Source organism: Lepus europaeus, chromosome 21 (genome assembly GCF_033115175.1).
Source record: "Lepus europaeus isolate LE1 chromosome 21, mLepTim1.pri, whole genome shotgun sequence".
NCBI classification, from domain to species: domain Eukaryota; kingdom Metazoa; phylum Chordata; class Mammalia; order Lagomorpha; family Leporidae; genus Lepus; species Lepus europaeus.
Genome location: NC_084847.1, coordinates 26,139,328 through 26,166,432, shown reverse-complemented (window position 1 = coordinate 26,166,432; position 27,105 = coordinate 26,139,328). Strand labels below are relative to the sequence as shown.

The 27,105-nt window shown below is 49.2% G+C and overlaps 2 protein-coding genes and 1 non-coding gene across 3 annotated transcripts in view; 2 read left to right on the top strand and 1 right to left on the bottom strand.

Moving 5' to 3' along the window:
* Positions 1-1,154: 1,154 nt before the first annotated feature.
* On the top strand, positions 1,155-1,674 carry AHSP (alpha hemoglobin stabilizing protein). The gene is made up of 2 exons (XM_062180963.1): positions 1,155-1,229; positions 1,441-1,674. The coding sequence occupies exons 1-2, from the start codon at positions 1,155-1,157 to the stop codon at positions 1,672-1,674; spliced, it is 309 nt and encodes a 102-aa protein (XP_062036947.1).
* Positions 1,675-1,865: 191 nt separating this feature from the next.
* Positions 1,866-27,105, bottom strand: part of LOC133750477 (uncharacterized) — a 50,854-nt gene continuing 25,614 nt past the window's right edge. The window contains exon 4 of the mRNA XM_062180077.1: positions 1,866-1,942. Within this exon, the coding sequence (XP_062036061.1) occupies positions 1,881-1,942 (62 nt within the window). The 3' untranslated portion in view covers positions 1,866-1,880. The remainder of the gene's footprint in view (positions 1,943-27,105) is intronic.
* Positions 26,498-26,604, top strand: LOC133751123 (U6 spliceosomal RNA). Its single transcript, XR_009864758.1, has one exon. It is a non-coding gene; the product is annotated as a U6 spliceosomal RNA (small nuclear RNA).

Here is a 27,105-nt window from a genome sequence, read left to right as displayed (position 1 = left end):
TGGCACTCCAATATGGGACTGTGCGATAGTGGTGGCTTAACCCACTGTGGCACAAATCCCACTCCACTTCTGCTGTGTATGAGTATACAGCATATGTATAGGAGAAAATGCTATATCCAAGGACACACACACACACACACACCCCACAAGCAACAAACCTCCACGAATATATAGGTGCCTGTGAATGTTGGTTTTTAAATGAAGAAACAGTTGACAGGATGAATGAAAAAACATACAACAGGAGACACTCATAACTTTAATGCTGGTTACTTCTGGAGAGGAGGTAACAGCTAGATATGATGACATTTTCAGTGTACATTTTTGTACTATTCAATTAGTATGCAAAATTAGTACTCAGAATAACAACTGCTGAAAATGGAAAACACTGGGAAAATTACTCAAAGTGAAAAACAGTATTTCCACCTTGTCGTGCACCTGATGATGTGGTGGAGAGCAAGACAAATGCATCTCCACTCTTGCAGCACAGCCTGGTGCATAGAGCCCAATCTTCCAGATGCTTCAGCTGCATGATATGTCTAGAGAGATTTTTTAAATAAGGATAAATCCTCAATACATGTTTGAAACAGAGCCTGGCACCAATGTGACATAAGCTGCTACTGATATGTCATCTATAAACTGAGAGAATGATTGCCACCACGTTGTGACAATGGCAAAATGTCTTGTCATGTCAAAGTTCATTGCCTCAGCATTTGGCGCCTGGATCCTGGGCAGACAGCCATTGAACGTGCCTGGTTTGGTTCTTGCATTTTCAGGGTCTCCTAATTTATCTGGTGTTCTTGGCCTCGCTATCTTTCTGTGTCCAGGGCAGCCCCACCCGCCTTCTCCTCCCCAGGCTGACCTATCTATCACCCCTGCTCAGGACCTAAATGCGGGGCGTCTCCTGAGGCTGCCGCTTGACTGCCTGTCGGCATCCAGCTGAGCACAGAGGATTCACACACCCTGAGGAGTGTGGGTGAGACATCACAGCACTGCTGGACTTGAAGGTGAGCCCAGCTCGGAGGAACTGTGACCCCAGAGTAGAGAGTAGGGGTGGGGGTGGAGGGAGCTTCCTTAAGCGGGATGTGAGGATTGGGGGAACTATCCCGAGGCTAAAGCCAAGAAAGCTTAAATTCTCTCTTTCTCCAGACAAGCAGATGGCGCTTCTTCCGGCCAATAAGGATCTCATTTCTAAGGGCCTGAAGGAATTCAACGTTCTGCTGAATCAGCAGGTAGGCCCAGGCAGTTTGGGTCACACACACAGGCCTCAGTGTGCTGGGAGTGGGCGCTGAAGGCAGAAAAGGGAGACTAGCTTGCAGCTGGGAGGACAGTGGAGTTAATGGACACATCTAGAAGGAGAGAGGACATGAGAGCTCCTAGGGCCCCCGGATCCCATTGCTGACTCTATTCTCGCTTTCCAACCCTCTGCCCCTGCCCGCCCAGGTCTTCAACGACCCGCTTCTATCGGAGGAGGCCATGCAGGTCGTGCTGGACGACTGGGTGAACCTCTACGTCAACTACTACAGGAAGCAGCTGACCGGGGATCAGCAAGAGCTGGACAGGGCTCTGGAGGTGCTTCGGCAAGAGCTGAATGGTCTGGCCAAACCTTTCCTGAGCAAATACAGCATCTTCCTGAAGTCCCGAGAGCACCCAGATCACCAGCTGCCTTCCTCCTAGCCCAAGACCCAGGCCTGCCTGGGGCTCAGAAACCCTTCTGTTCTGGCTCGTGTGCTTCGCCACGGCGCTCTGCCCGGACATCACAATAAAACCCGACACTGGTTTCGCTGGAGTTCCCGGCTCTTCTTTGACCGCCCGTCCCTAGCTGGTCGAGGCAGTCGGTCCCTCTGCTTTTCAGCTCTCTTTAGATGCCATCTTAGGAGACGTCACTCCTCAGAGCGGAGATTCGCAGCCTTAAGTGTGCACTGGGCGGCCAGCCAGACAGGGACTAGGGAGAAAGTGCGGGGGCGAGAGGTCGTAGAAAAGCGGGGGGAATGGGCGGTGGAGGGGGCTTGTGGTTGGCTTTCGGAAACTGCCCAGCCCCGCTCCTCCTGCGCCACGCAGGCCCGCCGCACCCTGCCCTCGGCCTGAAGGGCCGAGTCCCACACGGCCGCAGGAGACCTCCCTGGCGTCCGGCGGGACTCTGGCCCCTCACACTTCGACAGAGACGCCCTTCTCCTCGGGGCCGGCGCCCCTCGGCCCAGCTCCCCCGCGCCGGGAAGCACAAGCGGCCGGCTCTGCCCCAAGCCTCCCCGGCCTAGACCCGCAGACTCAGCCTCCTTGTTTTAGGACTTCGGGGGTGGGGGCGTGTAATGCGGGTGGACGGAGGGCTGGGGAGAGGACGAGGACGACCCGCGAGGCGGGGGCGGAGGGGGGCCGGGCAGGCGGAGCGCGCGAGGCGGGGATGGAGGGGGGCCCGGCAGGCGGAGCGCGCGAGGCGGGGGCGGGGGGGGGCCCGGCAGGCGGAGCGCGCGAGGCGGGGATGGAGGGGGCGGGGCCGGGCAGGCGGAGCGCGCGAGGCGGGGGCGGAGGGGGGCCCGGCAGGCGGAGCGCGCGAGGCGGGGATGGAGGGGCGGCCCGGCAGGCGGAGCGCGCGAGGCGGGGGCGGGGGGGGCGGGCCCGGCAGGCGGAGCGCGCGAGGCGGGGGCGGGGGGGGGCGGGCCCGGCAGGCGGAGCGCGCGAGGCGGGGATGGAGGGGGCGGGGCCGGCAGGCGGAGCGCGCGAGGCGGGGATGGAGGGGCGGGCCCGGCAGGCGGAGCGCGCGAGGCGGGGGCGGGGGGGGCGGGCCCGGCAGGCGGAGCGCGCGAGGCGGGGGCGGGGGGGGCGGGCCCGGCAGGCGGAGCGCGCGAGGCGGGGATGGAGGGGGCGGGGCCGGCAGGCGGAGCGCGCGAGGCGGGGGCGGGGGGGGCGGGCCCGGCAGGCGGAGCGCGCGAGGCGGGGGCGGGGGGGGGCGGCCCGGCAGGCGGAGCGCGCGAGGCGGGGATGGAGGGGGCGGGGCCGGGCAGGCGGAGCGCGCGAGGCGGAGGCGGGGGCGGGAGGGGCGGGCCCAGCAGGCGGAGCGCGCGAGGCGGGGATGGAGGGGCGGCCCGGCAGGCGGAGCGCGCGAGGCGGGGGCGGGGGGGGGCCCGGCAGGCGGAGCGCGCGAGGCGGGGATGGAGGGGGCGGGGCCGGGCAGGCGGAGCGCGCGAGGCGGGGGCGGAGGGGGGCCCGGCAGGCGGAGCGCGCGAGGCGGGGATGGAGGGGCGGCCCGGCAGGCGGAGCGCGCGAGGCGGGGGCGGGGGGGGCGGGCCCGGCAGGCGGAGCGCGCGAGGCGGGGGCGGGGGGGCGGGCCCGGCAGGCGGAGCGCGCGAGGCGGGGATGGAGGGGGCGGGGCCGGCAGGCGGAGCGCGCGAGGCGGGGATGGAGGGGCGGGCCCGGCAGGCGGAGCGCGCGAGGCGGGGGCGGGGGGGGGCGGGCCCGGCAGGCGGAGCGCGCGAGGCGGGGGCGGGGGGGGCGGGCCCGGCAGGCGGAGCGCGCGAGGCGGGGATGGAGGGGCGGGCCCGGCAGGCGGAGCGCGCGAGGCGGGGGCGGGGGGGGGCGGGCCCGGCAGGCGGAGCGCGCGAGGCGGGGGCGGGGGGGGCGGGCCCGGCAGGCGGAGCGCGCGAGGCGGGGGCGGGGGGGGCGGGCCCGGCAGGCGGAGCGCGCGAGGCGGAGGCGGGGGGGGCGGGCCCGGCAGGCGGAGCGCGCGAGGCGGGGATGGAGGGGGCGGGCCCGGCAGGCGGAGCGCGCCAATCACCTGCGGCGCAGGAGGTGTGGCGCGCGCGCGCGCCTGGACGCAGCGGGGCGCTGTCCGCGCCGTCTTTGGGGTTTTTGCTTTTGTGGGGGGAAAAAAGAGGGGGGAGGCTGAGGAGGGTGTTTCCGTCCCTGTAGGCAGCGGTGGGATCTGTGCCCCTCTTTTTTTAAGTCTCCGCGGCCTGGTTCATGGGTAGAAAGGAAACCGACGCGGGGTCCCCTGGCGTCCTTCTCCGTGAGGAAGCGCCGTTGTGTGAATTCGGTGCCGGGCTGAGATGGCAATGGCCGCCTCAAGTAATGGAAAGCCTGGTTGTAACACACACACGGAGAAGAATACGTAAAACACATAATTTTCACATAAGCATATTAATGTGTGTGTGTGTGCGCAAAATGTGAAAAATACTTAGCTGTATCTGGGAATCTGGGGAAGTCACCGGCTAGTGTAGACGATACAATAATCAGAAATAAACAGAAATATTGAATTCATGTCTGTAATCCTAGGAAACACACTCCGCCCACATAACTAGCATCCATTCCCGAGAGTAGTGGGCTCCCTGGCCGTGCCCTGGAAAAGATGGGACCCAAAAATTGCCCACGGGGTGCCTCACTGCCATTTCCCTGTGGCCCTTGCCGATGGGAAAGCCCTGGGTAGTGCACTTTTACACACCTGGCAAAGCACTATCGCCCTGCAATGGGTAGCTGGACTTTCAGTACTGTCAATCAGTATGAAGACACTTCTTTCCTTGTCTTTTAAGATTATTTATTTATTTGAAGGGCAGGGCAAAAGAGAGAGAGCGAGGCGAGCACCTTCATCCTCTGGTTCACTCCCCAGAAGGCCACACCAGTCCAGGCTGAATCACTTTGAACATCGATTTTGGGCTGTTGGGCTCAGAGGGAGAGGCCGGGTGTGTGTGTGTGTGTGTGTGTGTGGCCTGTTGGCTCATCCCTTTGCTGTGGGATGGATGTGAGCGTGTGCTGGGGCCAGCGTCCTGGCACAGAGGCTTAAGCTGCCCTTGCAAGGCCCACATCCCATATTGGAGCTCTAGTTCCAGTCTCCGCTGCTCTGCTTCCGAGCCAACTTCCTGCTAATGCACCTGGGAAGGCAGCAGATGATGGCCCAAATACTCAGGACCCTGTCACCCCTGTGGGAGACCAGGTTGGAGTTCTGGCTCCTGACTTTTGAAACTCTCCCTCCCCCTCTTCTGTCTCTCTGCCTTTCAAATAAACAATGAATAAATAAATATATTTTGTTAATAACCTGTCCATTGGGCTGTTTACTGAAATATTTCCTGGTTTTTTTTTTTCTGCTACAATGAATCAATTCCTGCTCTAGGTGAGGTACCATCCACATCAAATAAACACAGAATTGAAGAACTTCAGCAAGTAAAAGTGGCGTACAGCCCTTTCCAAAGAACAAATTACAGGCTTCGGTAAGTAAACCTTTTCCTGAAGTGAGTCTGAACTTTTGTTCTCTTGAGACATTCTGTCTTAAGGTCTAAGGACTAATTTGTGTTTATAAACTGCTTTGTATTCTGTATTGCTAGTTGTGTCTTTTAAAAAATGTTTTTCCTGCTGTTTTTTTTAAAGCAATACATATTTATAATGGAAAATTGGAACACTCAGAAAATGGAATGTAGGGGAAAATATCCTTTTTCTCACCACCTATTCACCTATTGACTTGCTTTATATTTTCTTTCTTCCAGTGTTTCCTACATTTTTTTAAAATGTTATTTATTTGAAAAGCAGAGATAAAGAGAGAGATCTTCCATCCACTGGTTCACTCTCTAAATACCACAGCCAGGGCTGGGCCAGGCTGAAGCCAGGAGCCCAGAATGCAATCTAGGTCTCCCATGATCCAAGTACTTGCGTCATCAGCTGCTGCCTCCCAGGGTGCCCCTCAGCAGGAAGCAAATCGGAAATGGACCTAGGGCTTAATCTTAGACACTCCTACATAGGACAGCTACATCTTAACTACTGCACCAAATGTCCTACCCTTCCTTAAATTAATATTTTTAACTTAAGTGATTTACACTTTTTAAAGATTTATTTATTTATCTGAAAGGCAGAGTTACAGTAGATTAAGCTGCTGCTTGCAATGCTGGCATTCCTTAGTAGAGTACAGGTTCGAGTCCCGGCTACTCTGCTTCCTGCTAATGTACCAGGGAAGGCCGAGAGTGTTAGTTCAAGTGCTTGGACCCATGACCCATGTGGGAAACTTGAATGGAATCCCACTCCCGACTTTCTGGCCTGGCCCTGGCTATTGCAGCCATCTAGGGAGTGAACCAGCAGATGAAAGATCTCTGTTTCTGTCTCTCCCTTTCAGTTACTCTGCCTTTCAAATAAATAAGTAAATAAATCATAATTTCTGTGTAGCACTCTATTGTAATTCTATCCCTTTACCCGTCAATGCAGTAAACCCACTTTCCCATAATGCACCAGTGTCTAATCCAGGACCAGGAAGGAGGAGACACCATAATAGCCAGGTGGAAATTGAGTTGCACATGAAAGCACCATTGATGTGGGGGAGTAGGGTTTATTGTCTCATTCCAGGTCATTGCCTTGTACCTAGAGAAGCATTCTAAGGACAGGCTGATAAGGCACACAAAGTGATAAAGTTTACTTAACAGGTGAGAAGCGTGCACACAACACAAGTACACGGGTTGCCCCCCAGAGATACCCACATGAGTGGGAAGAGAGCCCAGAAGAAGAGGGGATGCAGAGAGAGCAGCCCAGCACCTGCTCCAGTCGTGGTCTCCAGCAGAACAGTCCCTCTCCTAGTTGCCTTTCTCTTGTGTAAGGTGGGAAGTGGGAGTGGCAATTTGCGTGGTGCCTCCCCTCTAGGTTCCAGATGGAGGAGATGTTTCCTGGGAAGCAGCATTTTGAATGACAAGGAGGAGGGTACTTGGGGTGGGTGTGAGTGTGGCTTGTGACTTCCTGCTCCCTGGTCCTAACCTAGCTTCTTGCCTATCCCAATCTGGAGTCGTTGGGTTCAAGACCCAGCTCTGTTTCCTATTCCAGCTTCCTGCTAATGGCACCCTGGGAGGCAGCAGATTGTGGCTCAAGTGGTTGGGTCCCTGACACTCATGTGGGAGAACTGTATTGGGTTCTGTGCCTTGATTGTTGAAGGTGTTTGGGAGTGAACCAGCAAGTTAATTTCTCTCTGTGTGTCTCTGCTTCTCAAACAAGCAAAATATTTTTTTAAATCCGTTTTTACAAATACTAGTAGAAGGCGGGCGCTGTGGCTCAACAGGCTAATCCTCCGCCTTGCGGCACCAGCACACCGGGTTCTAGTCCCGGTCGGGGCACCGATCCTGTCCCGGTTGCCCCTCTTCCAGGCCAGCTCTCTGCTGTGGCCAGGGAATGCAGTGGAGGATGGCCCAAGTCCTTGGGCCCTGCACCCACATGGGAGACCAGGATAAGCACCTGGCTCCTGGCTTCGGATCAGCGAGATGCGCCGGCCGCAGCGGCCATTGGAGGTGAACCAGCGGCAAAAAGGAAGACCTTTCTCTCTGTCTCTCTCTCACTATCCACTCTGCCTGTCAAAAAAAAAAAAAATACTAGTAGAAAGGATCTTTAAGATTTTGTTTAATGATTTCTTTTCCACAAGATGGGGAAGTGCAGTTCCCATATTAAAGGCACACAAAGAAGGAGTTTGTTTTTGCCCTGGGGTTGGTGACCACAGGTGGGTGTTGAGAACTTCCCCAGCAGACACACACAGTGGCTTTTTGTTAAAAGCCAAAGGATTAGTGCGGAGCTGGGAGAGCTGAGGCGCCTGTGGTGGCTGCCGGAGGGAAGTCTTTCCATGCCCCTGCGCTGCCCTCTCCCTGGCTGCGGGGAGAGCTTGCTGCTCGTTTCCAGCTGTAGAGGGAGGCCCGTCTTTCTGCTCAATTTTTGTTTGGATTGAAATGAGAAAGACATAAAGGGATCCATTACAGGCACATTTTCCTTTTGTCTGCATAAAAGGGAGCTCTTTCTTTCTCAGTATATAGTTAATTTCAGCCCAGATGAAAGGCAAAAAGCAAAAAAAAAAAAAACTTTTTTTTTTTTTTTTTTTTTTTTTAGCAGCCAAAGAAAGTTCCTGAGAACAGGAAGCGAAGCCCTCCCCCGCCCCACAGCTAATTTCCCAGATGTTTACATTTCAAAGCTGCCTAGGAGGCAGCTGACAGGCAAAAGAACAAAGAGCAGAGAGAAAAAGACACTTTCTGAGGATTTCTCCCCTGAGCACACAAATAAACCGATTTGGGGATTTTGAAAGTTCCTTCTATTTTTGTCACGGTAATTTAAGAGCTTAAGACTTTCAGAAGGCAGGGTACAGGCATTTAGTCTTCAAGTTAACGGGCCTGCATCCTAACCGCAGAGTATCTAGGTTCAATTCCTGGCTCTGGCTCCTGAATTCAGCATTGCAGTCCATGCAGGCTCTGGTAGGCAATGGTGAAGGCCCAAGCAATTGGGTTCTTGCCAGCCAACCGTTGTACCATGCATTTGAGGAGTAAGTCAGAATTTTTCCAATAAATTTGCACGAAGAAGCACTCTAAGTGCTGTAACTAAAGTGGATATATTTTTTTCCTCTCTTTTCACATTCTGCTTATCAAAAGCTAATTGCTTGGCCTTATGATTAATCCAACTCATGTTTAACCCAACAAATAATTTGTGCTGACGAATTCCAGGGACCAACTACAGGGAAATGGCTAGAATCACACAAGGAAGGAATTTGCAGTCGTCAAGTTTAATGCCAAAAAATCCGCCGAAGCATTCATTCCACACCTATCCAGGAACTGTGATCGACCACTGTAAATTGTCACGTCTTAGATCAAAAGGAGCCCTGCCCATCGAGTTCCAAGTGAACCTTGGGATTCTGCCCAACACTGTGCCCATTATCCTCCTAACTTCCCCCAACTCCAACTCCTCTTTCCAACTTAAAAAATGTGCTTTCTAACTGGCAAGGGGGAGAGAATTGTTTTCTGAGACAAAGAAGGCCCATGTCTCCCTCCCCATGCTGCTATCCTCTTGAATAACTTTGATTTCCCTGTATCAACTCATCTCTGGGAGACTGGCCTTCCAGCAGCCCAGGTCCAGTTCTGTAGCCCTGATTTGAACCCCTGGGAACTTGTTCTATCAATGATGAAGAATGTGGCCAATGAAGGAGCAGAAGAGAAGGCGATTTTAACACAGTGTATCAGAAAGAATGAAGAGACAGACACTACTACATCCGATGGATCAGGCGGGCGTCTCAGTAAAGGACTGAGAGCATTGTCTGCATTCAGACTGGGGTCCCCCGTTTTTTCTCCCCACCTCCCTCTTCTGGGAAAGTCTTTATGGGGGATTTTTAGATGTGGAATTCCCTAAACAAATGTCTCTGGACAATACTTGGCCATCAGGGCTCTTGTTTATTGGAGAAGCAAATATCTCCTGTATGTAGTCCAGTAGGGCCAGAGGTATTGAAGTAGGCAGGCATACAGGTTAAAATCGATTAGGTTTGTGAGCTGGGAAGACCACGCCTTCACCGTACCCCTGTGTGTCCTCACACCCTACCTGATATCTTCACGCCCCTGTGACCTCATGCCCCTACCTGGCCACACCTGGGTGCCCACCAGTCAATCGGGTTAATTAACCACTCCCCTTTGGAAGTGGGTTAAAAGCCTGGGACATGGGCCGGCGCCATGGCTCACTTGGCTAATCCTCCGCCTGCGGCACCGGCATCCCGGATTCTAGTCCCGGTTGGGGTGCCAGGTACTAGTCCCGGTTACTCCTCTTCCAGTTCAGCTCTCTGCTGTGGCCTGGAGGGCAGCAGAGGATGGCCCAAGTGCTTGGGTCCCTGCACCCTCATGGGAGACCAGGAGGAAGCACCTGGCTCCTGGCTTCGGATCAGTGCAGCGCCGGCTGTAGTGGCCATTTGTCGGGTGAACCAACGGAAGAAAGACCTTCTGTCTCTCTCTCTCTCACTGTCTGTAACTCTACTTGTCAAGTTAAAAAAAAAAAAAAAAAAAAAAAAAAAAAAAAGCCTGGGATACGGTGTGTCTGGCTCTTTTCTTTTTTGCCCTGGCCTCTTACCAGGAGAGAGCTGGCTGTAGCCCTGCGCCTTCAGGGTAAACTCAGATTTACCCATCTTTCACACTAAATAAAATCTTAAAATGTACCATGCTGCCTCATTTATTTATGCCTCGTTTATTTATTTAGAATTCTTCTCTAAATATTAGGCAAGACCTTCTCAGGGCCTAGACTGCAAGACCTCAGCAGCTTGGTCTCTCTACCAGTCCCTCTGTTTGCTCAAAGCTTCTTTGTTTCTACTCAAAACTTCCTTTCCTCTTCTCTCACTGTTGTGTCTAGTCTCGTAAACTGTCATCGACACCAGGACACCAACCCACATGCATCTTACCACTGAGACTAGGCAAGGCTGTAGCCAGGAGCTCAGGACTCAGGGTGGGTCTCCCATCAGGATGGCAGGGTCCTGGTGCCTTACCGGCTGCCTCCCAGGGCACACATCAACAGGAAGCTTTGGCCGGCACCGTGGCTCACTAGGCTAATCCTTCGCCTGTGGCGCCAGTACCTCGGGTTCTAGTCCCTGTTGGGGTGCCAGATTCTGTCCCGGTTGTTCCTCTTTCAGTCCAGTTCTCTGCTGTGGCCCGGGAATGCAGTGGAGGATGGTCCAAGTGCTTGGGCCCTGCACCCGCATGGGAGACCAGGAGGAAGCACCTGGCTCCTGGCTTTGGATTGGCGCAGTGCCAGCCATAGTGGCCATTTGGGGGGTGAACCAACAGAAGGAAGACCTTTCTCTCTGTCTCTCTCTCTCTCTCATTGTCTAACTCTGCCTGTAAAAAAAAAAAAAAAAAAAAAAAAAAAACAACCCAGGAAGCTTTCTAATCAGAAGCAGACCTGGGACTCTGTCTCAGACAACTCTTATATGGGATATGGGTGTTGTAAGTAGCATCTTTACCTCTGCACCTAATGCGCACCACACCCAGAATTTTTTGAACAGGGTCTGCTACATGATAAACATTTAAATCACCCAGGTTATATCCTGCTTTCCCAGCTGGGAGGTAGAAAACAGAATTTTACCCAAATGACTCTCTGGGAGTGGGGAAAAAAATCCTTTGAGCCAAATCTCTCTCTCTCTCTCTCTCTCTCTCTCTCTCTCTCTCTTGTAAAGGTAAACATAGAATCCCTAAGCTAAGGGAATTATCTCTTAAGTCCCAAACAAAACATAGACATCAGCAACAAGGAGTGTAAGATTCCAAATCCAAGAAGACTTCCAACTTGTATCCCAAGAAAAATGGAGCTCAGTGAACCTGAACATTCCATGCTGGTACTGAACATTGAGTCCAAGAAACGCCAGGTGCTGGTGGTGGGATTGTTCTGGATCTTGCTGACTGTATCAAGAATGTTGACATTTAGGGCTGGGCCTTTGGTGTAGAAGCTAAGACACCACTTGGAATGCTTGTATCCCCACATCGGATGGAGTGCCTGGATTCAAGTCCCAGCTCCCCTCCTAATTCCAACTTGCTTCCCTCCTTGCTAACCTGCACCTTGGGAGGCAGCAGGTGGTAGTTCAAGTACTTGAGTCCCTCCACCACGTCAGAGACCTGGATTGAGTTTCTGGCTTTTCTCTTTGACATGGCCCAGCCCTGGCTGTTGCAGGCATCTGTGGAAGTGAACCAGTGTATGGCAGATTCTCTTTCTCTCTCTCTCTCTCTCTGTGTGTGTGTGTGTATGTCTCTTTCTACTTCTCAAATAAATAAAAATTATCTTAAATGTACATCAATACTTAAAAGAAATAGAGGTACAAATTTATTAAAAAACAGAAGAGTTGATTTGGAATTGTTTCAAGGTACGGCCCAAAAAAACACACAGTAAAAAAACTCAGTCCTGAATTTGTACTCTGAGGCCTTACAGACTTAAAATAGGTTTTAAAGGCGAGCACTAGGCCGGCGCCGCGGCTCACTAGGCTAATCCTCCGCCTTGCGGCGCCGGCACACCGGGTTCTAGTCCCGGTCGGGGCACCGATCCTGTCCCGGTTGCCCCTCTTCCAGGCCAGCTCTCTGCTGTGGCCAGGGAGTGCAGTGGAGGATGGCCCAAGTGCTTGGGCCCTGCACCCCATGGGAGACCAGGAGAAGCACCTGGCTCCTGCCATCGGATCAGTGTGGTGCGCCGGCCGCAGCGCGCTACCGCGGCGGCCATTGGAGGGTGAACCAACGGCAAAGGAGGACCTTTCTCTCTGTCTCTCTCTCACTGTCCACTCTGCCTGTCAAAAAAAAAATAAAAAAAAGGCGAGCACTAGAAGTGCATCAAGTACATCAGGTATGTGCCAAGAATTTAGATGGGAGCAGGCAGGGTAGCGTAGACACTCTTTTAAGTAAGGACTGGATAAGAAAGGAATGCATGTAAAGCAGGTCTCAATAAGAGAGAGGGAAAACAGACAGGAACACAGCAATCTGTGGGAAAGACTCCGATGGCTAGCCGTGGGGTAGGACTGTTCCACTTTAATGAAAACTTCAGTTCTCAGCAGGGAAATAACAGGATGTGGTTTGGGCCTGACAGGGCCTCAGCATATGCTGGAGCAGGAATGCACATCTGTGCAGGGTGAGGAGTATCTGATGTGCACACAGCTGGAGGGCTGGAGTCTCAGGCCTCCGGCGTCCTCCTGGCCTGATGTTCCGGGAGTGCCCCAGTCTGTGTTACTGTTACGTAAAGAAGAATTCTCATCCAGATAGACATATGGAAGGAACTATCCCAGCTTTGGCAGGAGGGCAAATGGCACTTGGTCTACTAAGGGGTCTTGTCCTGGTGTTGGGATCAGGCACAGGCTGTTTGAACTGGCAGCCGGGGACCCCTTGGCATTTTTGGTTCACATTTTGCCAGTAGATGAGAGTGCTCAGGGTTCCCCTCCTAATGCAGGTACCTGGGTACACACGAGATACTGCGGCTTTAAATTATGCCTAACAAATATATATGTTGAAGCGGCCCGTGTTGTGGCACAGAGGATTAAGCCCCTGCCTGCGATGTTAGCATCCCATACACGTGTTGGCTCAAGTCTCTCACTGCTTGGCTTCTGACCCAGCTCCCTGCTAAAGTGCCTGAAGAGACATCCCAAGCTATCCCAACTGCTTGGGCCCCTGCCACCAACGTGACCCAACTGGAGCTCCAGGCTCCTGGCTTCAGCCTGGCCCAGACCTGGTAGTTGTGGTCCTTTTGGAGAGTGAAGCAGTGGATGAAAGATCTCTCTCTCTCTCTCAGTCTTTCCTTCCCTCTCTCTAACTCTGCCTTTCAAATAAAATAAATCTTTAAAATACATAGTTCAAATTTATTCATTTTTAATTTATTTGATATATGCATAGAGAGATGGTCAAAGAGAGAGAGAGAGAACTCCCATCTTCTAGTGCACCTCCCAAATGCCCAAAATGGCCAGGGCTGGTCCAGGCAGGAGCCAGAAGCCAGGATCACAATCAAGGACTTCTGTGTGCATGGCCGAGACTTAACTACTTGAACCATCACTACTGCCTCCCAGCCCCCAAGTTAGCAGGAAAGCTGGAATCTAAAGCAGAACTAGAACTTGAACTCAGATCCAACACTATATATAGGATGTAAGCATCCCAGGGGGCATCTTAACTTCTGCACCAAACGCCCACCTCCACATTTGATATTTACGTATACATGCATAAATGGTCTTATTTTACATGTCTACTTATTTTCACATGCAATCTATATTGATTTATAAACATATATTATATATGTGTGTGTTTATAAACATAAATTCACTTGTTCCCTCTCCTTTTTTTTTTTTTGAAAGTGCTTTATTTATTTATTTTTATTTATTTTATTTTTTTTGACAGGCAGAGTGGACAGTGAGAGAGAGACAGAGAGAAAGATCTTCCTTTTGCCGTTGGTTCACCCTCCAATGGCCACCGCGGTAGGTGCGCTGCAGCCCGCGCACTGCGCTGATCCGATGGCAGGAGCCAGGGGCTTATCCTGGTCTCCCATGGGGTGCAGGGCCCAAGCACTTGGGCCATCCTCCACTGCACTCCCTGGCCACAGCAGAGAGCTGGCTGGAAGAGGGGCAACCGGGACAGGATCGGTGCCCCGACCGGGACTAGAACCCGGTGTGCCGGCGCCGCAAGGTGGAGGATTAGCCTAGTGAACTGCGGCGCCGGCTACTTGTTCCCTCTTCTACATTGTCTTAAGAACTTCATTGTAGCAGATAAAGTTTCAAGTTTATATCAAGAAATTTCCTTATTTTATAAAATACATATGTGTATGTTTATGTATATATTAATTTAAATATGTTCCATATCCTCTGAATATATTTGTAAGCATTTTAGGGGGCCAGCACTGTGGCACAGCAAGTAAGCCACTGCCTGCAATGCTGTCATCCTATATGGGAGCACAGGTTCAAATCCCAGCTATTCAAGATATGCAGTCATCCCAAATGTCCGTCAACCGAAGACTGGATAAAAAAACTATAGGATATGTACACAATGGAATACTACACAGTGGTAAAAAAAATGAAATCCTGTTGTTTGCAACAAAATGAATGAAACTAGATAACATCAAACTTAGTGAAATAGGGGCCGGCACTGTGGCGTAGTGGGTAAAGCCATGGCCTGTAGTGCCAGCATCCCATATGGGCGCCAGTTTGAGTCCCGGCTGCTTCATTTCCGATCCAACTCTCTCTTGTGGCCTGGGAAAACAATAGAAGATGGCCCAAGTCCTTGGACCCTTGCACCTGCATGGGGAGACCTGGAAGAAGCTCCCAGCTCCTGGCTTTGAATTGGCACAGCTCCGGCCATTGTAGCCAATTGGGGAGTGAACAAGTGGATGGAAGACTCTCTCTCTCTCTCTCTCTCTCTCTCTCTCTCTCTCTCTCTCTCTCCTTCTCACTCTATGTTAACTCTGACTTTCAAATTGTTATGTCTGGTATGAGACCCTCCCCAAAACAACTAAACAACTCACAAAAGCCAGGCTGGATGCAACAGCAAGAGGATTTATTTCCAGCTAGCTGGGGCTCCCACCGGCACATATGGCATAGCACTGTGCTGAGCGAGAAGCCCCGTCCCTCCCCCTGCCAGTATTTTTATGCACTCAATAAACAAGTACATTCATCACTACACACGTAGGCGAGTTCCTTATTCCTTATATGGTAATTACCTAAATTTATGCATTTTATTGGTGCATTTGAGCAACTTAGGGGCTAGGCATCACACAGGAAGGTGGAAAAATCTAAATTCTAGGAATAGTTTCACTACCATACCCTTAGGCCTGTCTTTTCTGGCTTAAAATAAGGCCTGTCATGGAAGAATGGCGGTTCTCACAACAGGTCCTAAAAGCTCCTAAGACCAAAATTTAGCTTGACTTTAATATGTTGCCCATATTTCATATCATTTAGTCTTAACATACTACATTACTATTAAGTCTTAACTGCAAATGTACTTAATCTAAACTAACTTATGGTTTGAATTAATTACGCATAACTGAACTCCACAAAATAAATAAATAAATCTTAAAAAAAAAAAACTTAGTGAAATAAGCTGGTCCCAAAAGGACAAATACCATATATTCTCCCTGATTTGTGAGAACTGATAGAGCCCCTAAAAGGTAATCTACAGGAATGAAATTGAAACATAGAGATTCAATGACTTTGAACAGCTCTTGTCTTAACTGTTGAGGAAGCTTTTTTTTTTATGCTATTTATTAAACTCTGCTTAGTATAGAGTTAATCATATGTGTATAAAGTTAATTGAAAATAGATTTTAGTGAAAAATAAGAGTGAGAATAAGAGAGGAAGGAGGAAGAGGGGTGGGAGGGTATGGTGGGAAGAATCACCATGTTCCTAAAGTTGTACATATGAAATGCATGAAGTTTGTATTCCTTAAACAAAAGCCTTCTGGGGAAAAAAAATCCCAGCTATTCTTCCTCCAATCCAGCTCCCTGCTAATGTGCCTGGGAAGGCAGTGGAAGATGGCCCAAGTGCTTGAGTCCCTGCCACCCATGTGGGAGACTCAGATGGAGTTCCTGCCTCCTGGCTTCAGCCTTGCCCAGCTCTCTGGCTGTTGTGGCCATTTGGAGAGTGAACCAGTGGGTAAAGATCTCTCTCTATCTGTCTCTCCCCTTCTCTCTGTCACTCTGCCTTTCAAGTAAATTAAATAAGTCTTTAATAAATAAATGAATAAACAAAGGTTTGGGTAGGTATAAATTCATTGTAGTGGATATTATTGGGTGATACAGACTGGCACTGAGAAGCAAGAGACGTGTGGGAACATCACCAAGCTGCCGGCCTAAGGTCTGGTGCAGGGCCCATGGCCTGGCATCTCCTTTTAGTTCGGTGCCTTGAACCTTCACTGTATATTCCAAACACTGGCTCTGAAGGAGCTGTTTGCTCTGGGATGTGTAGCTTTCAGTCTCTGATGTCAAATTTTGGCCCTAAGAGTCCTCCAGCTGCCTAAGGGACACCCCAAACTTAGCTGGCCATCCTTGGAGCCCCGTGCCATCCTACCACAGGCACAGGCTTGATGCCAGAGCACACAGAAGGCTCAGAACAAGATGGGCTTCATTTCTTGGCAGAGCCTTGCAGCAAACAGAACTCTATGCTCTGTGCCTCCCTGGGGGTTCTTGAGAACACCTCCTCCCCACACAGTCAGGATATAGTGCAGCCTGCAGGAGGTTGATGGCACCTGGTCTTGTTAGGTCAAAAGGGAACTGCTTCAGGGGTGGGCATTTAGCAAGAGTGGTTAAGATGCTGCTTGAGATGCCTGCATCCCATATTGGAGTGCTTGGGTTCAAGTCCTGACTCCTCTGCTTCTGATCCAGCGTCCTGCTAATGCATGGAGGCAGCAGACGATGGCTCAAATATCTGGATCCCTGCCAATGTGGGGAGACCTAAAGTTCCGGGTTCCCGGCTTCAGGTTGACCCAGCCCTGGCTGCTGAGAGCGTTTGAGGAGTGAACCAGCAGATGGAAGATCTCTGTCTTCTCCCTCTGGCTGTTGCTCTTGCTCTCGCTCTCCCTCTCCCTCTCTCCCTCCCATGTCCCTTCTCCCCCCTCCCACTCCCCCTCCCCTCTCCCCTCTCCCTCTCTTAAATAAAATGGAAATACACTAACTAGTTAAAAAATTTAAAAAGCTGGGGCTGGTGTTGGGGCACAGCACGTTAAACCATCACCTGAGATATCAGCGTTCCTTCCATGTGAGTGCCTGTTTGAGTCCCAGCTTCTCTGCTTCTGATCCAGCTCCCTGCTAATGTGCCTGGGAAAGCAGCAGAAGATGGCTCAAGTGCTTGGGCCTCTGCCCACCCACATGGGACACCTGGATGGAGTTCCTGACTCTTGGTTTTGGCCTGGCCTAGTCCCAGCAGTTGCAGCTATCTAGGGAGTGGACCTGCAGATGGAAGACCTCTCTCTCTCTCTGCACCCCCCCATCTCTGTCTCTGTCTCCCTCTCTCCTTTAAAGATTAATTAATTAATTAATTAATTTTAAAGGCAGAGAGAGAGAGAGGAGATCATCTATTCATTGGTTCACTCCCCAAAAGCTGCAATGGTTGGGCTGGGCCAGACTGAAGCCAAAAGCGAAGAGCCTCATCCAGGTGTCCCACATGGATGGCAGGGACCCAAGGACTTGGGCCATCTTCCACTGTCTTCCCAGGCACATCAGAAGTGGAGCAGGGATGGTTGCTGTGGCATACTGGGTAAAGTGCCAGCATCCCATATGGGTGCCAGTTTGAGTCCTGGGCTGCTCCACTTCCAATCCAGCTCTCTGCTATGGCCTGAGAAAGCAGTATAAGATGGTCCAAATGCTTGGGCCCCTGCACCCTCGTGGGAGACCGGGAGGAAGGTCCTGGCTGCTAGTTTAGTATCAGCCCAGCTCTAGCCATTGCGGCCATCTGGGGAGTGAACCAGCAGATGGAAGATCTCTCTCTCTCTCTCTCTCTCTCTCTCTCTCAGCCTCTGCCTCTCTGTAACTCTGCCTTTCAAATATATAAATCTTTTTTTTTTTTTTTAAAGGATGGCCCAAGTCCTTGGGCCCCTACACCCGAATGGGAGATCCAGAAGAAGTTCCTGGCTTCTGGCTTTGGATCAGCCCAGCTCCAGCCATTGCGGCCATCTGGGGAGTAGATTGACAGAAGGAAGATATCTCTCTCTCTCTCTCTGCCTCTGCCTCTCTGTAACTCTGCCTTTCAAATGAAGAAGAAGAAGAAGGAGGAGGAAGGAGGAAGGAGGAAGGAGAAGAAGAAGAAGAAGAGCCAGGACTCAAACTAGCGTTTTGATATGGGTTGCCAGCATTGCAAGCAGTGACTTAACCCACTGCTCACAATGGCGGCCCCTATCCCTCTCTCTTTGTCACTCTGCCTTTCAAATAAATAGCTTTTAAAAGTAAATAATTAAGGCCGGTGCTGTGGTTCAATAGGCTAATCCTCCGCCTTGCGGCGCCGGCACACCGGGTTCTAGTCCCAGTTGGGGCACCGGATTCTGTCCCGGTTGCCCCTCTTCCAGGCCAGCTCTCTGCTGTGGCCTGGGAGTGAAGTGGAGGATGGCCCAAGTGCTTGGGCCCTGCACCCCATGGGAGACCAGGATAAGCACCTGGCTCCTGCCTTCGGATCAGTGCGGTGCGCCGGCCGCAGCGCACTGGCCGCGGCGGCCCTTTGGAGGGTGAACCAATGGCAAAAGGAAGACCTTTCTCTCTGTCTCTCTCTCTCACACTGTCCACCCTGCCTGTCAAAAAAAAAAAAAAAAAGTAAGTAATTAAAATTTTTAAAGAAAGAGGACTGGCCTCATGCTTGAGGTCAGGGAAAGACCACCTAAATGTGGCAACCAGGGATTCCCTTGGCACTTTTGACTCCTGTCCTTGCCAGTAGTTGAGAGAGAACGTGTTGCTTCCTGGCAGGGATGCAAATTACCATGTGTGTATATTTCTCATTTTTCTCTATTTAAGAAATATGTACATTTTGACACTTCCATGTTCATGTATTAAAATTTTCTTTTTATATCCATATATTTTTATTTATAATCTCTCTATATATTTTTTTGTATTTGTGTGTGTGTTTAAACATAGACTTTAATTTACATTTTCTCTTCATTTATACCTACCCATGTGCTTATGTATTTATTTAAAATTGCCCCAGAGTTCTCTGAGTATCTTTGTAATTACAAATGTCCTGGTGCAGATTCATGCTATCATTTATCAAATTTGGCTATTATGTGCTGAGGTGAGGATTCCACCCAGACTCGCACTGGGAGCAGAGATGCGTGGAAATCTCAGGAAGCCGATCGCTTCAGTTCCCCACTTCCTGGGACCTCAGTGTGGTCACATATTCACTGCACATTGCCTAAATGCCAGCTCCGAAATGACAGTTTTTCCACGCAAGCCAAGCAACAAGTTCACTACGCTCATCAGTTGTTGACAATCCAGGTCTCACTCTGGCTTAATCTGTGAAGCTCAAAGCGAGAGCCAGACAGAAGCTGTTTGTTCTGTGCATATGGTGGGTTTCTGTGTCTGATGTCAAATCCCGGCCCTGGGGAACACTTAACCACCCAGAGGACATAGCAGGGCTATTCCTGTGGCCTGGAATAATCTTACCCCACCCCGCCTGGCATGATGCAGGAGCACCCTGGGGGCAGAAGAAGAAGCAGGTCACCCACAATAGCCAGGATTCTGCTGCACCTGGCTCCCTTCTGGGTCCTAAACAGCTCTCACCCAGAGCCACAGACACAGGAAACATTCCAGTCCTCCACAGGAGCACCTCCACAATTTTCTTCTTTGGTCAAAATGAGACTGCCCTAGTGCTAGGGGTCAGACCAGGGTCAGCTGGAGCTTGGCATCCATGGGTCCCATCTTTGCCATTGGATGATGAGAGTGCTCGTGACTGCCTGGCATGAACGCTAGTTCTGGTATGTGTATGATGTACTGTGTCTTTTTCAGTATTTGTTTAATATATCATTTTATATTTACATATTAATGTTAATACTCTGCCTTATATACTTATATATTACATATATATGTATATATATAGATTTCTTATGTATATAGAAACATGGGTTCATTCGTTTTTTGTTATTTAAAACTTAAATTTTTAAATTTACTTGAAATGTAGGAAGAGAAAGAGAAAGAGAGAAACAGAGACATCTCCCATCCACTGGTTCACTCCATGAATGGCTAAGCCAAGGCTAGGCTGAACCAGGAGCCAAGAACTCACTCCAGGTCTCCCACATGGGTGGCAGGGACCCAAGTATTTGGTCCATCACCTGCTGCCTCCTGGGGTGTACATTAGCAGGAAGCTGGAATTGGGAACAGAGCCAGGAACTAGAACACAGGGAGTCCAATATGAGATGCAGGCCTCCCAAAAGGCTTCTGAACCATTAAACTCCTGCCCCTTAGGCTTTCTCTTCTACACACCCTGGTGAAACCATACCTTGTGCAGCACATTGTCTGAGACTCCTCTGTAGTCTGGTTCATTTAATGCTCACTGCACCCTTCACGGCTCTGAAAGAAGTCTTTCCCACAAGCTGAGCCTTGATTTGACTGCACTCATTATCTCCCCAGTTCAGGAGAAAGAGCTCGGAGGGCACTCAGCACTTTTGGCCCAGTCTCTAAACTGACCTCCCTTGGTGGCCAAAGATAATTGACAACCTGACCCTCTCTGTTCAAAGCTCCTCAAATAATTGAGTTTTTCCTGATAGATGGCCCATGTGTATCTATCCAATCTAGGTCTCACTCAGGATTCTTCTGTGGAACTCTGGATCCATCTAGAATTATACAGAACAGGGCTGCTGTCCAATGTGGAGCGTTCAGTGTCTGATCCAAATCGGGCGCAAGGAATTCACTGACATGCAAGAGGCCACTTCAGCCTTGGCAGGTCCATTCCTGTAGCTCATGCCTGTGTGGACTCACTGATGCCAGAGCACCCCAAAGGTTCATACAAGCTCATCTTGGTTTCCTAGGAGACCCCTAAATCAATCTCATGAACCAGGACTCTACTGCATGTTGGGTTCTAAAGAAAGGCTGTCATTCGGATGGAGAAATGGAGGAAATAGTCTCATAGTCCTGCTCCTCAAAGGTGGGTGATGGAACCTGGTCTTGGTAGCTTCAAAGGGGACTTCCCCGGTGCCAGAAGTAGGCAAGGGCCACATAAAACTGGGCCACCAGGGACTCATTTGGTGTCATCACCTCCCATTTCCTCCAGTAGACCAGTTGAGTGCCCATTGGTCCCTGGCATGCAAGGACGTTCTTGTGTGTGAATGAGATTGTGGGTGTTTTTTGCAGTTTTATATATAAGAATATACTTTATATTTGTATAAATACTTGAAAATAAGGATATTCTCCCATAACATCTAATATTGCAGTCTCGGCTGCTCTGCTTTTGATCCAGCTTCCTGCTAATGCACCTGGAAAGGCAGTGGAAGATGGCTCAAATGTTTGGGTCCCTGCCACCCATGTGGGAGATCCAGATGGAGTTCCTGGCTCCTGGCTTCAGCCTGGCCCAGCTCTGGCTGTTGTGGGCATTTGGGAAGTGAACCAGCAGGTGGAAGATCTCTGTCTCTGTCTCTGTCTCTGTCTCTCTGTCTTAAACTCTTCTCTGTTGGTCTGCTTTTCAAATAAATAAATCTTTCAAAAGAAATTAAAATTGATACAATAAATATTACTTAATCTACAGCCCATATTCAAATTTCCCCAATTGCCTCAAGATGGCTTCCCTAGCTATTTTTTGTTTGTTTGTTTCATATAGTATCTGGTCAAGAACATCACATTGCCCTTAGTTGTCACAGCTCTTTTATTTATTTTCTTTAAAGATTTTTTTATTTATTTGAAATTCAGAGATACACACAGAGAGAGAAGGAGAGGCAGAGAGGGAGAGAGAGAGAGGTCTTCCATCTGCTGGTTCACTCTCCAGATGGCTGCAACAGCCGGAGCTGTGCTGTTCTGAAGCCAGGAGCCAGGAGCTTCCTCCAGGTCTCCCACATGGGTGCAGGGGCCCGAGGACTTGGGCCATCTTCTACTGCTTTCCTAGGCCACAGCAGAGAGCTGGATTGGAAGTGGAGCAGCTGGGACTTGAACCAACGCCCATATGGGATACCAGCACTGCAGGTGATGGTTTTACCTGCTATGCCACAGCGCCAGCCCCTGTCATACCTCTTTATAAAGTCTCCCTTCATTCTGAATATTCATGTATTACTTTTCTGCCTTATGAGAGACCTACATATTTTTGTAACTAATAGATATTTATCTATATATAAATCAACAGAGACTTGCTGTTTGTGCGCATCTGTATGTATACAGCTGGGTGTTCATTTATGTTTTCTTTACACTGTCTGGTGAATATCACCAGTCTGGTAGATAAAAGAATGAATTGATATTAATAAATTTCTGTTATAAATATTTATACCTGTTCATGTGTTTATTTAACTTTGTTCCACATTTCTTCATGCACTCGAATATTTTTGAATATATATTTTAGGTGTGTGTATTTTACTGATATGCATGAAACAAGGCCATTATTGTGTGAGGTCACTGTTCCTGACTTAGACTAGCACTGACAGCCAAGAGATGTGTGGACATATCACCAAGCTGCAGGCCTGAAATTCCTTGGGAAGCCCATGGCCTAGGGCTTCTGTGGGGTCTGGTGCTTCCTGCATCTTCACAGCACTTTCCTTAAACACCAGGTCTGAAACAACTGCCTCCCCCCGACTGCCTGAGCCTAGTTTGCCCACAGTGCCCTTAAATCCAGTGCAGGAGCCATAGCCCAGCTCCTCCCATGTGGCCTACTTTCCATGGTGCACCTCCTGTCTTGGTGGCTGGAAGGTGTTGGCACATTGTTCCCCTGTGTTGAAGCTTCTCAGATAATGGTGTCTCCCGCATATACTGGCCCCGAGGTGTTTCCAATGCAGGTCTCATTCAGGATTGTTCTATGTGGCTCTATCTAGATCCTGTTTCAACCAGACTCAACTGGTTTGCTTTGAAAGGTGTAGGTTCCAGTGTCTGATGCCAGATCTTGGCCTTGGATATCGGCCCAGCACCCAGATAACCTTATGGAGTTGGCAGGGCCACTCCTGTAGTCAGGTGTAATCTCACCCTACACAGATTCACCTGGTGCCAGAGCACCCTGAGGATGCAGACAAAGCTGGGGTTCATTTTCTGGGATGTGCCTGGCATGACCCATGTAAACCAGGGCTCTATGGTACGTGCCCCCCTCAGGAGTTCTAGAGAAGGGCTCTCACCTGGATTCACAGATTTAAGCCATATTCTTGTTCGGTTAAAAGGGGACCTCCCTGGTGCTTGAGGTCAGGCAGGGGCCACCTGAAACTGGCAGCCAGCAACTCAGTGTGAGATTTTGGCTCTGATCATTACCAATAGGAAAAGAGTACCCATTTGTCCCTTGCATGAATGCCAGTTACCCCATATATACAGGATAGTATGTGTTTCTCAGTACTGTTTTATACATGTTTTCAAAGTTATATATTCTTATATTAATATTTTCCCTTACATACCTATACATTTTATATGTAATATTTATTTACTCATATAATAAGTATGTGAGCCCATTTATGTTTTCTACACAGGTGAAGCACTATCTAGTCTGGCAGATAGTTATATGCTTGTATTAATTCATGTGTTTGTTTAATATTTATACACGTCCATATGTTTATTTATTTAAATCTGTTCTATATTTCTTGGTATATATTTGTGAAAAAGTCTTTCGATGCATAAATATTTATATCAATATTTTAAACATTTATTTATTTATTTTTAAGGCAGAATTATAGACAGGGAGAGAGAGAAAGACAGAGAGAGAGAGATCTTCCATCCACTGGTTCACTCCCCAAATGACCACAACCACCGGAGCTGGGCTCATCTGAAGCCAAGAGCTTCTTTCAGGTCTCTCACATGGGTGCAAGGGCCCAAGGACTTGGGTCATCTTCCACTGCTTTCCCAGGCCATAGCAGAGAGCTGGATCAGAAGTGGAGCAGATGGGACACGAACTGGCGCCCACATGGGATGCCATTTCCACAGGTGGTGGCTTTACCAGCTATGTCACAGTGTCGGCCCCTATATCAATATTTTTTCTGTTTAGGCTGTCACTGGGTGAGCTGAATATTCATGACTCATATTAGTGCTAAAAAACTTAAGTGTGTGGAAACGTCACCAACTGCTGGCCTAATAAAGATTCCAGGCAGTGTACATGGCCTGGGCCTTCTCTGTGGTCTGGTGTCCCTTGCGCATATTCACTGCACGTATCCCAAACACCAGCTCAGAGAGAATGATTTCAGCCCTAGTTTGGTTTCTCTGATCAAACATTAGATCTTGCAGTGAGAGCCCTGAACTTGACCTTTGACCTGGTTTTCTTCCTGGCCTTGGTGCCCAGAAATGTTTGTTGGGCAGGCTGCTGATGGACTTGACTTCCAGTTGTTTCCATGTAGGTCTCATTCAGGCTTAACCTGCGGGCTACTAGATCTGGCTATAATCATCTAGAACTAGTTGGCCCACTTTTTCTTCTTTTGTAGAGAATTGTGGCCTAAATATATGATAGGGTTTGAAAAGATTGAGTGAGAGGAATATTTAATCCCAACAGCTTTGATTATTTTGTACTCTGAGGGAGGGTCTGCTGGATGTGTGTAGGGTTAAAGGAGAGAGAAGCACCAGGAAAGAGGTTCAGTTTGAATAAATGTTTCTCCCAAAGAATTTAAAGAAGGCACGGAAGGCAGCCTCTCTGTTCCCTGGAGTCCCATCGGATTTTATCTTTGAGAATTTTAGAGTCAATGGATTTTAAGTCAAAACAAAAAGTCACAGAAATTCATAACAGTTTTTATTGGTTTATTTAGTCTCATGTTAATTTTTGTGTTGTCTGATTTTGGTTAGCAGTTTTATGAGCCCAGCTGTCATTTAAAAAATTTATTTTTTTATTTGAAAGGCAGAGAGATCTTCCATCTACTGGTTCACTCCCCAAATGCCTACAAGAGCTGGAGCTGGGCTAGGTCAAAGCCAGGACCCCAGAATTCTATCCATGCATCCTCTGTGGGTGGCAGGGACCCAACTACTTGAGCCTGCTGCCTCCAGGGGCTACATTGGAATGGATCTAGCTGGATCAGAACAGAGCTGGAACTCGTACCCAGGATTTCGATAAGCAATGTGGGCATCTAAGGTGACATCTTTTTTTTTTTTTTTTTTTTTAACATTTGCTTACTTGTTTATTCATTTGAAAGGCAGAGTAACAGGATGGGGGTGGGGTAAGTCAGAGAGAGAGAGAGAGAGAGATCATTTTTCCACTGGTACACTCCTCAAATGCAGGCAATGGCCAGAGCTAGGCTAGGTAGAAGCCAAGAGCCTGAAACTCCATCCAGGTCTCCCAGATGAGTGGCAGGGGTCCAAGAACTTGGCCCATCATCTGCTGCTTTCCCAGGCACATTAGCAGGAAGCTGGATTGGAAGTGGAGCAGGCAGGATTCAAACTGGCACTCCGAAATGGAATGTCAGGGTTGCAGGTGAGAAGGGGGTGCTTAACCCGCTGTGCCACAGTGCTGCCCTCCCCCCAAATGGCATTTTAACTGCTATGTCAAATGTCTGCCCCCCAATCAGTTCCTTTTTCAAAGTTTTGAAAAACTCTTGCCCAGTTGGAATTAGTGGAACCAACCACACATTCTCAGAGCTCTTTTTACCCTTCCCATGGAACTCCTTGATGACAACACTTTGGAATTATAATAGCTTGTAAAAAAAATTTTTTTTTGGAAAAGCGTCAGAATAAAACAATTTAACCATGGATGAGACTTTAAAAATAAGCATGATTAAACATCTGATGACAGTTTACCAGTGGTTATCTCTATGGTATATAACAATTCAATGCCAGGATTACTGATAACATAGATACTGATAACATAGCCATCAGATTTTTAGAAATCTCACACAGTTTGGAACATCCATGAATAATATATTTATACAAGCATAACTCGAGGAAGGATAAACATTATTTATTATCTGACAGTGTTTCCCATATAATTTTTCTTTTTTTTATAAGATTTATTTATTTATTTGAAAGTCAGAGTTATACACAAAGAGAGAAGGAGAGGCAGAGAGAGAGAAAGAGAGAGAGAGGTCTTCCAACTGCTGGTTCACTCCCCAATCTGCCTCAATGGCTGGAGCTATGCCAATCCGAAGCCAGGAGCCTCCTCTGGATCTCCCATGCGGGTGCAGGGGCCCAAGCATTGGTGCCATCTTCCAAAGCTTTCCCAGACCATAGCAGAGACCCAGATCAGAAGTGGAGCCCCGGGACTTGAATCGGTGCCCATATGGGATGGCAGGGGCCCTACCCGCCACGCCACATATGCCGGCCCCGTTTCTCATTTAATTTTAACATATCAAGTAAGTCTAGATTTATTAGGCCCTCTTGGATTTCCAGGGCTCTCTGGAATGTTCAGAGTTAGTCTGAGGTCAAAAGACTTAATTTAGAAATTAATTTTGGGAAGTTTGTCAAATCCTGAAAGTTTAAAACACTTGATCAAAATAGGATCACAGGTCATTGTAAAAATAATGGTCATTCAGATGATGGAATAATAATTAGAAGACTTTAAAAGCAAATACAGGAAACTACATGGCTGTAAAAGTACAACTCTTTTAAGAGAAATTCAAAATACCTGGTAAAGACAACATGAGGCACAGCATACAGAATCTGGCTCTCCATGCCCCTCCTTTTTTTTTTTTTTTTTTTTTTTACAGTTTACTCAAAAGTTACCTCATACTATTATCACATAAAAATCTTGCACGGGGTGCTCGCTTCGGCAGCACATATACTAAAATTGGAACGATACAGAGAAGATTAGCATGGCCCCTGCGCAAGGATGACACGCAAATTCGTGAAGCGTTCCATATTTTTGGAAAAAAAAAAAAAAATCTTGCACGGGGCCAGCACTGTGGTGTAGCAGGTTAAGCCATTGCCTGCAACGCCAGCATCCCATGTGGGCGCTGGTTCAAGTTCCTCCTGTTCCACTTCTGATCCAGCACCCTGCTAATGCACCTGGGAAAGTAGCAGAAGATGGCCTGAGTCCTCAGTCCCCTGCCACCTCGCTGGGAGACCTGGATGAAGCTCCTGGCTCCTGGCTTCAACCTGGCCCAGCCCTGGCCATGAGGCCACTTGGAGAGTGAACCAGAGGATGAAAGATCTCTCTGTCTCCCTCAATCTGTCTTTCTCTCTCGGTCTCTGTCTTTCTCTCTCTGTAACTCTGTCTTTCAAATAAAATAAATAAATCTAAAAAATAAACTTGCTTAAATGAGTCAAATTCTAGTTTTGAATCATTATATGTTTAATTTTTAAAGGACTTTTTTATAATTTTAGCCAACTTGATCACACATAGAATTTCTCTTAGAAGACTTACCT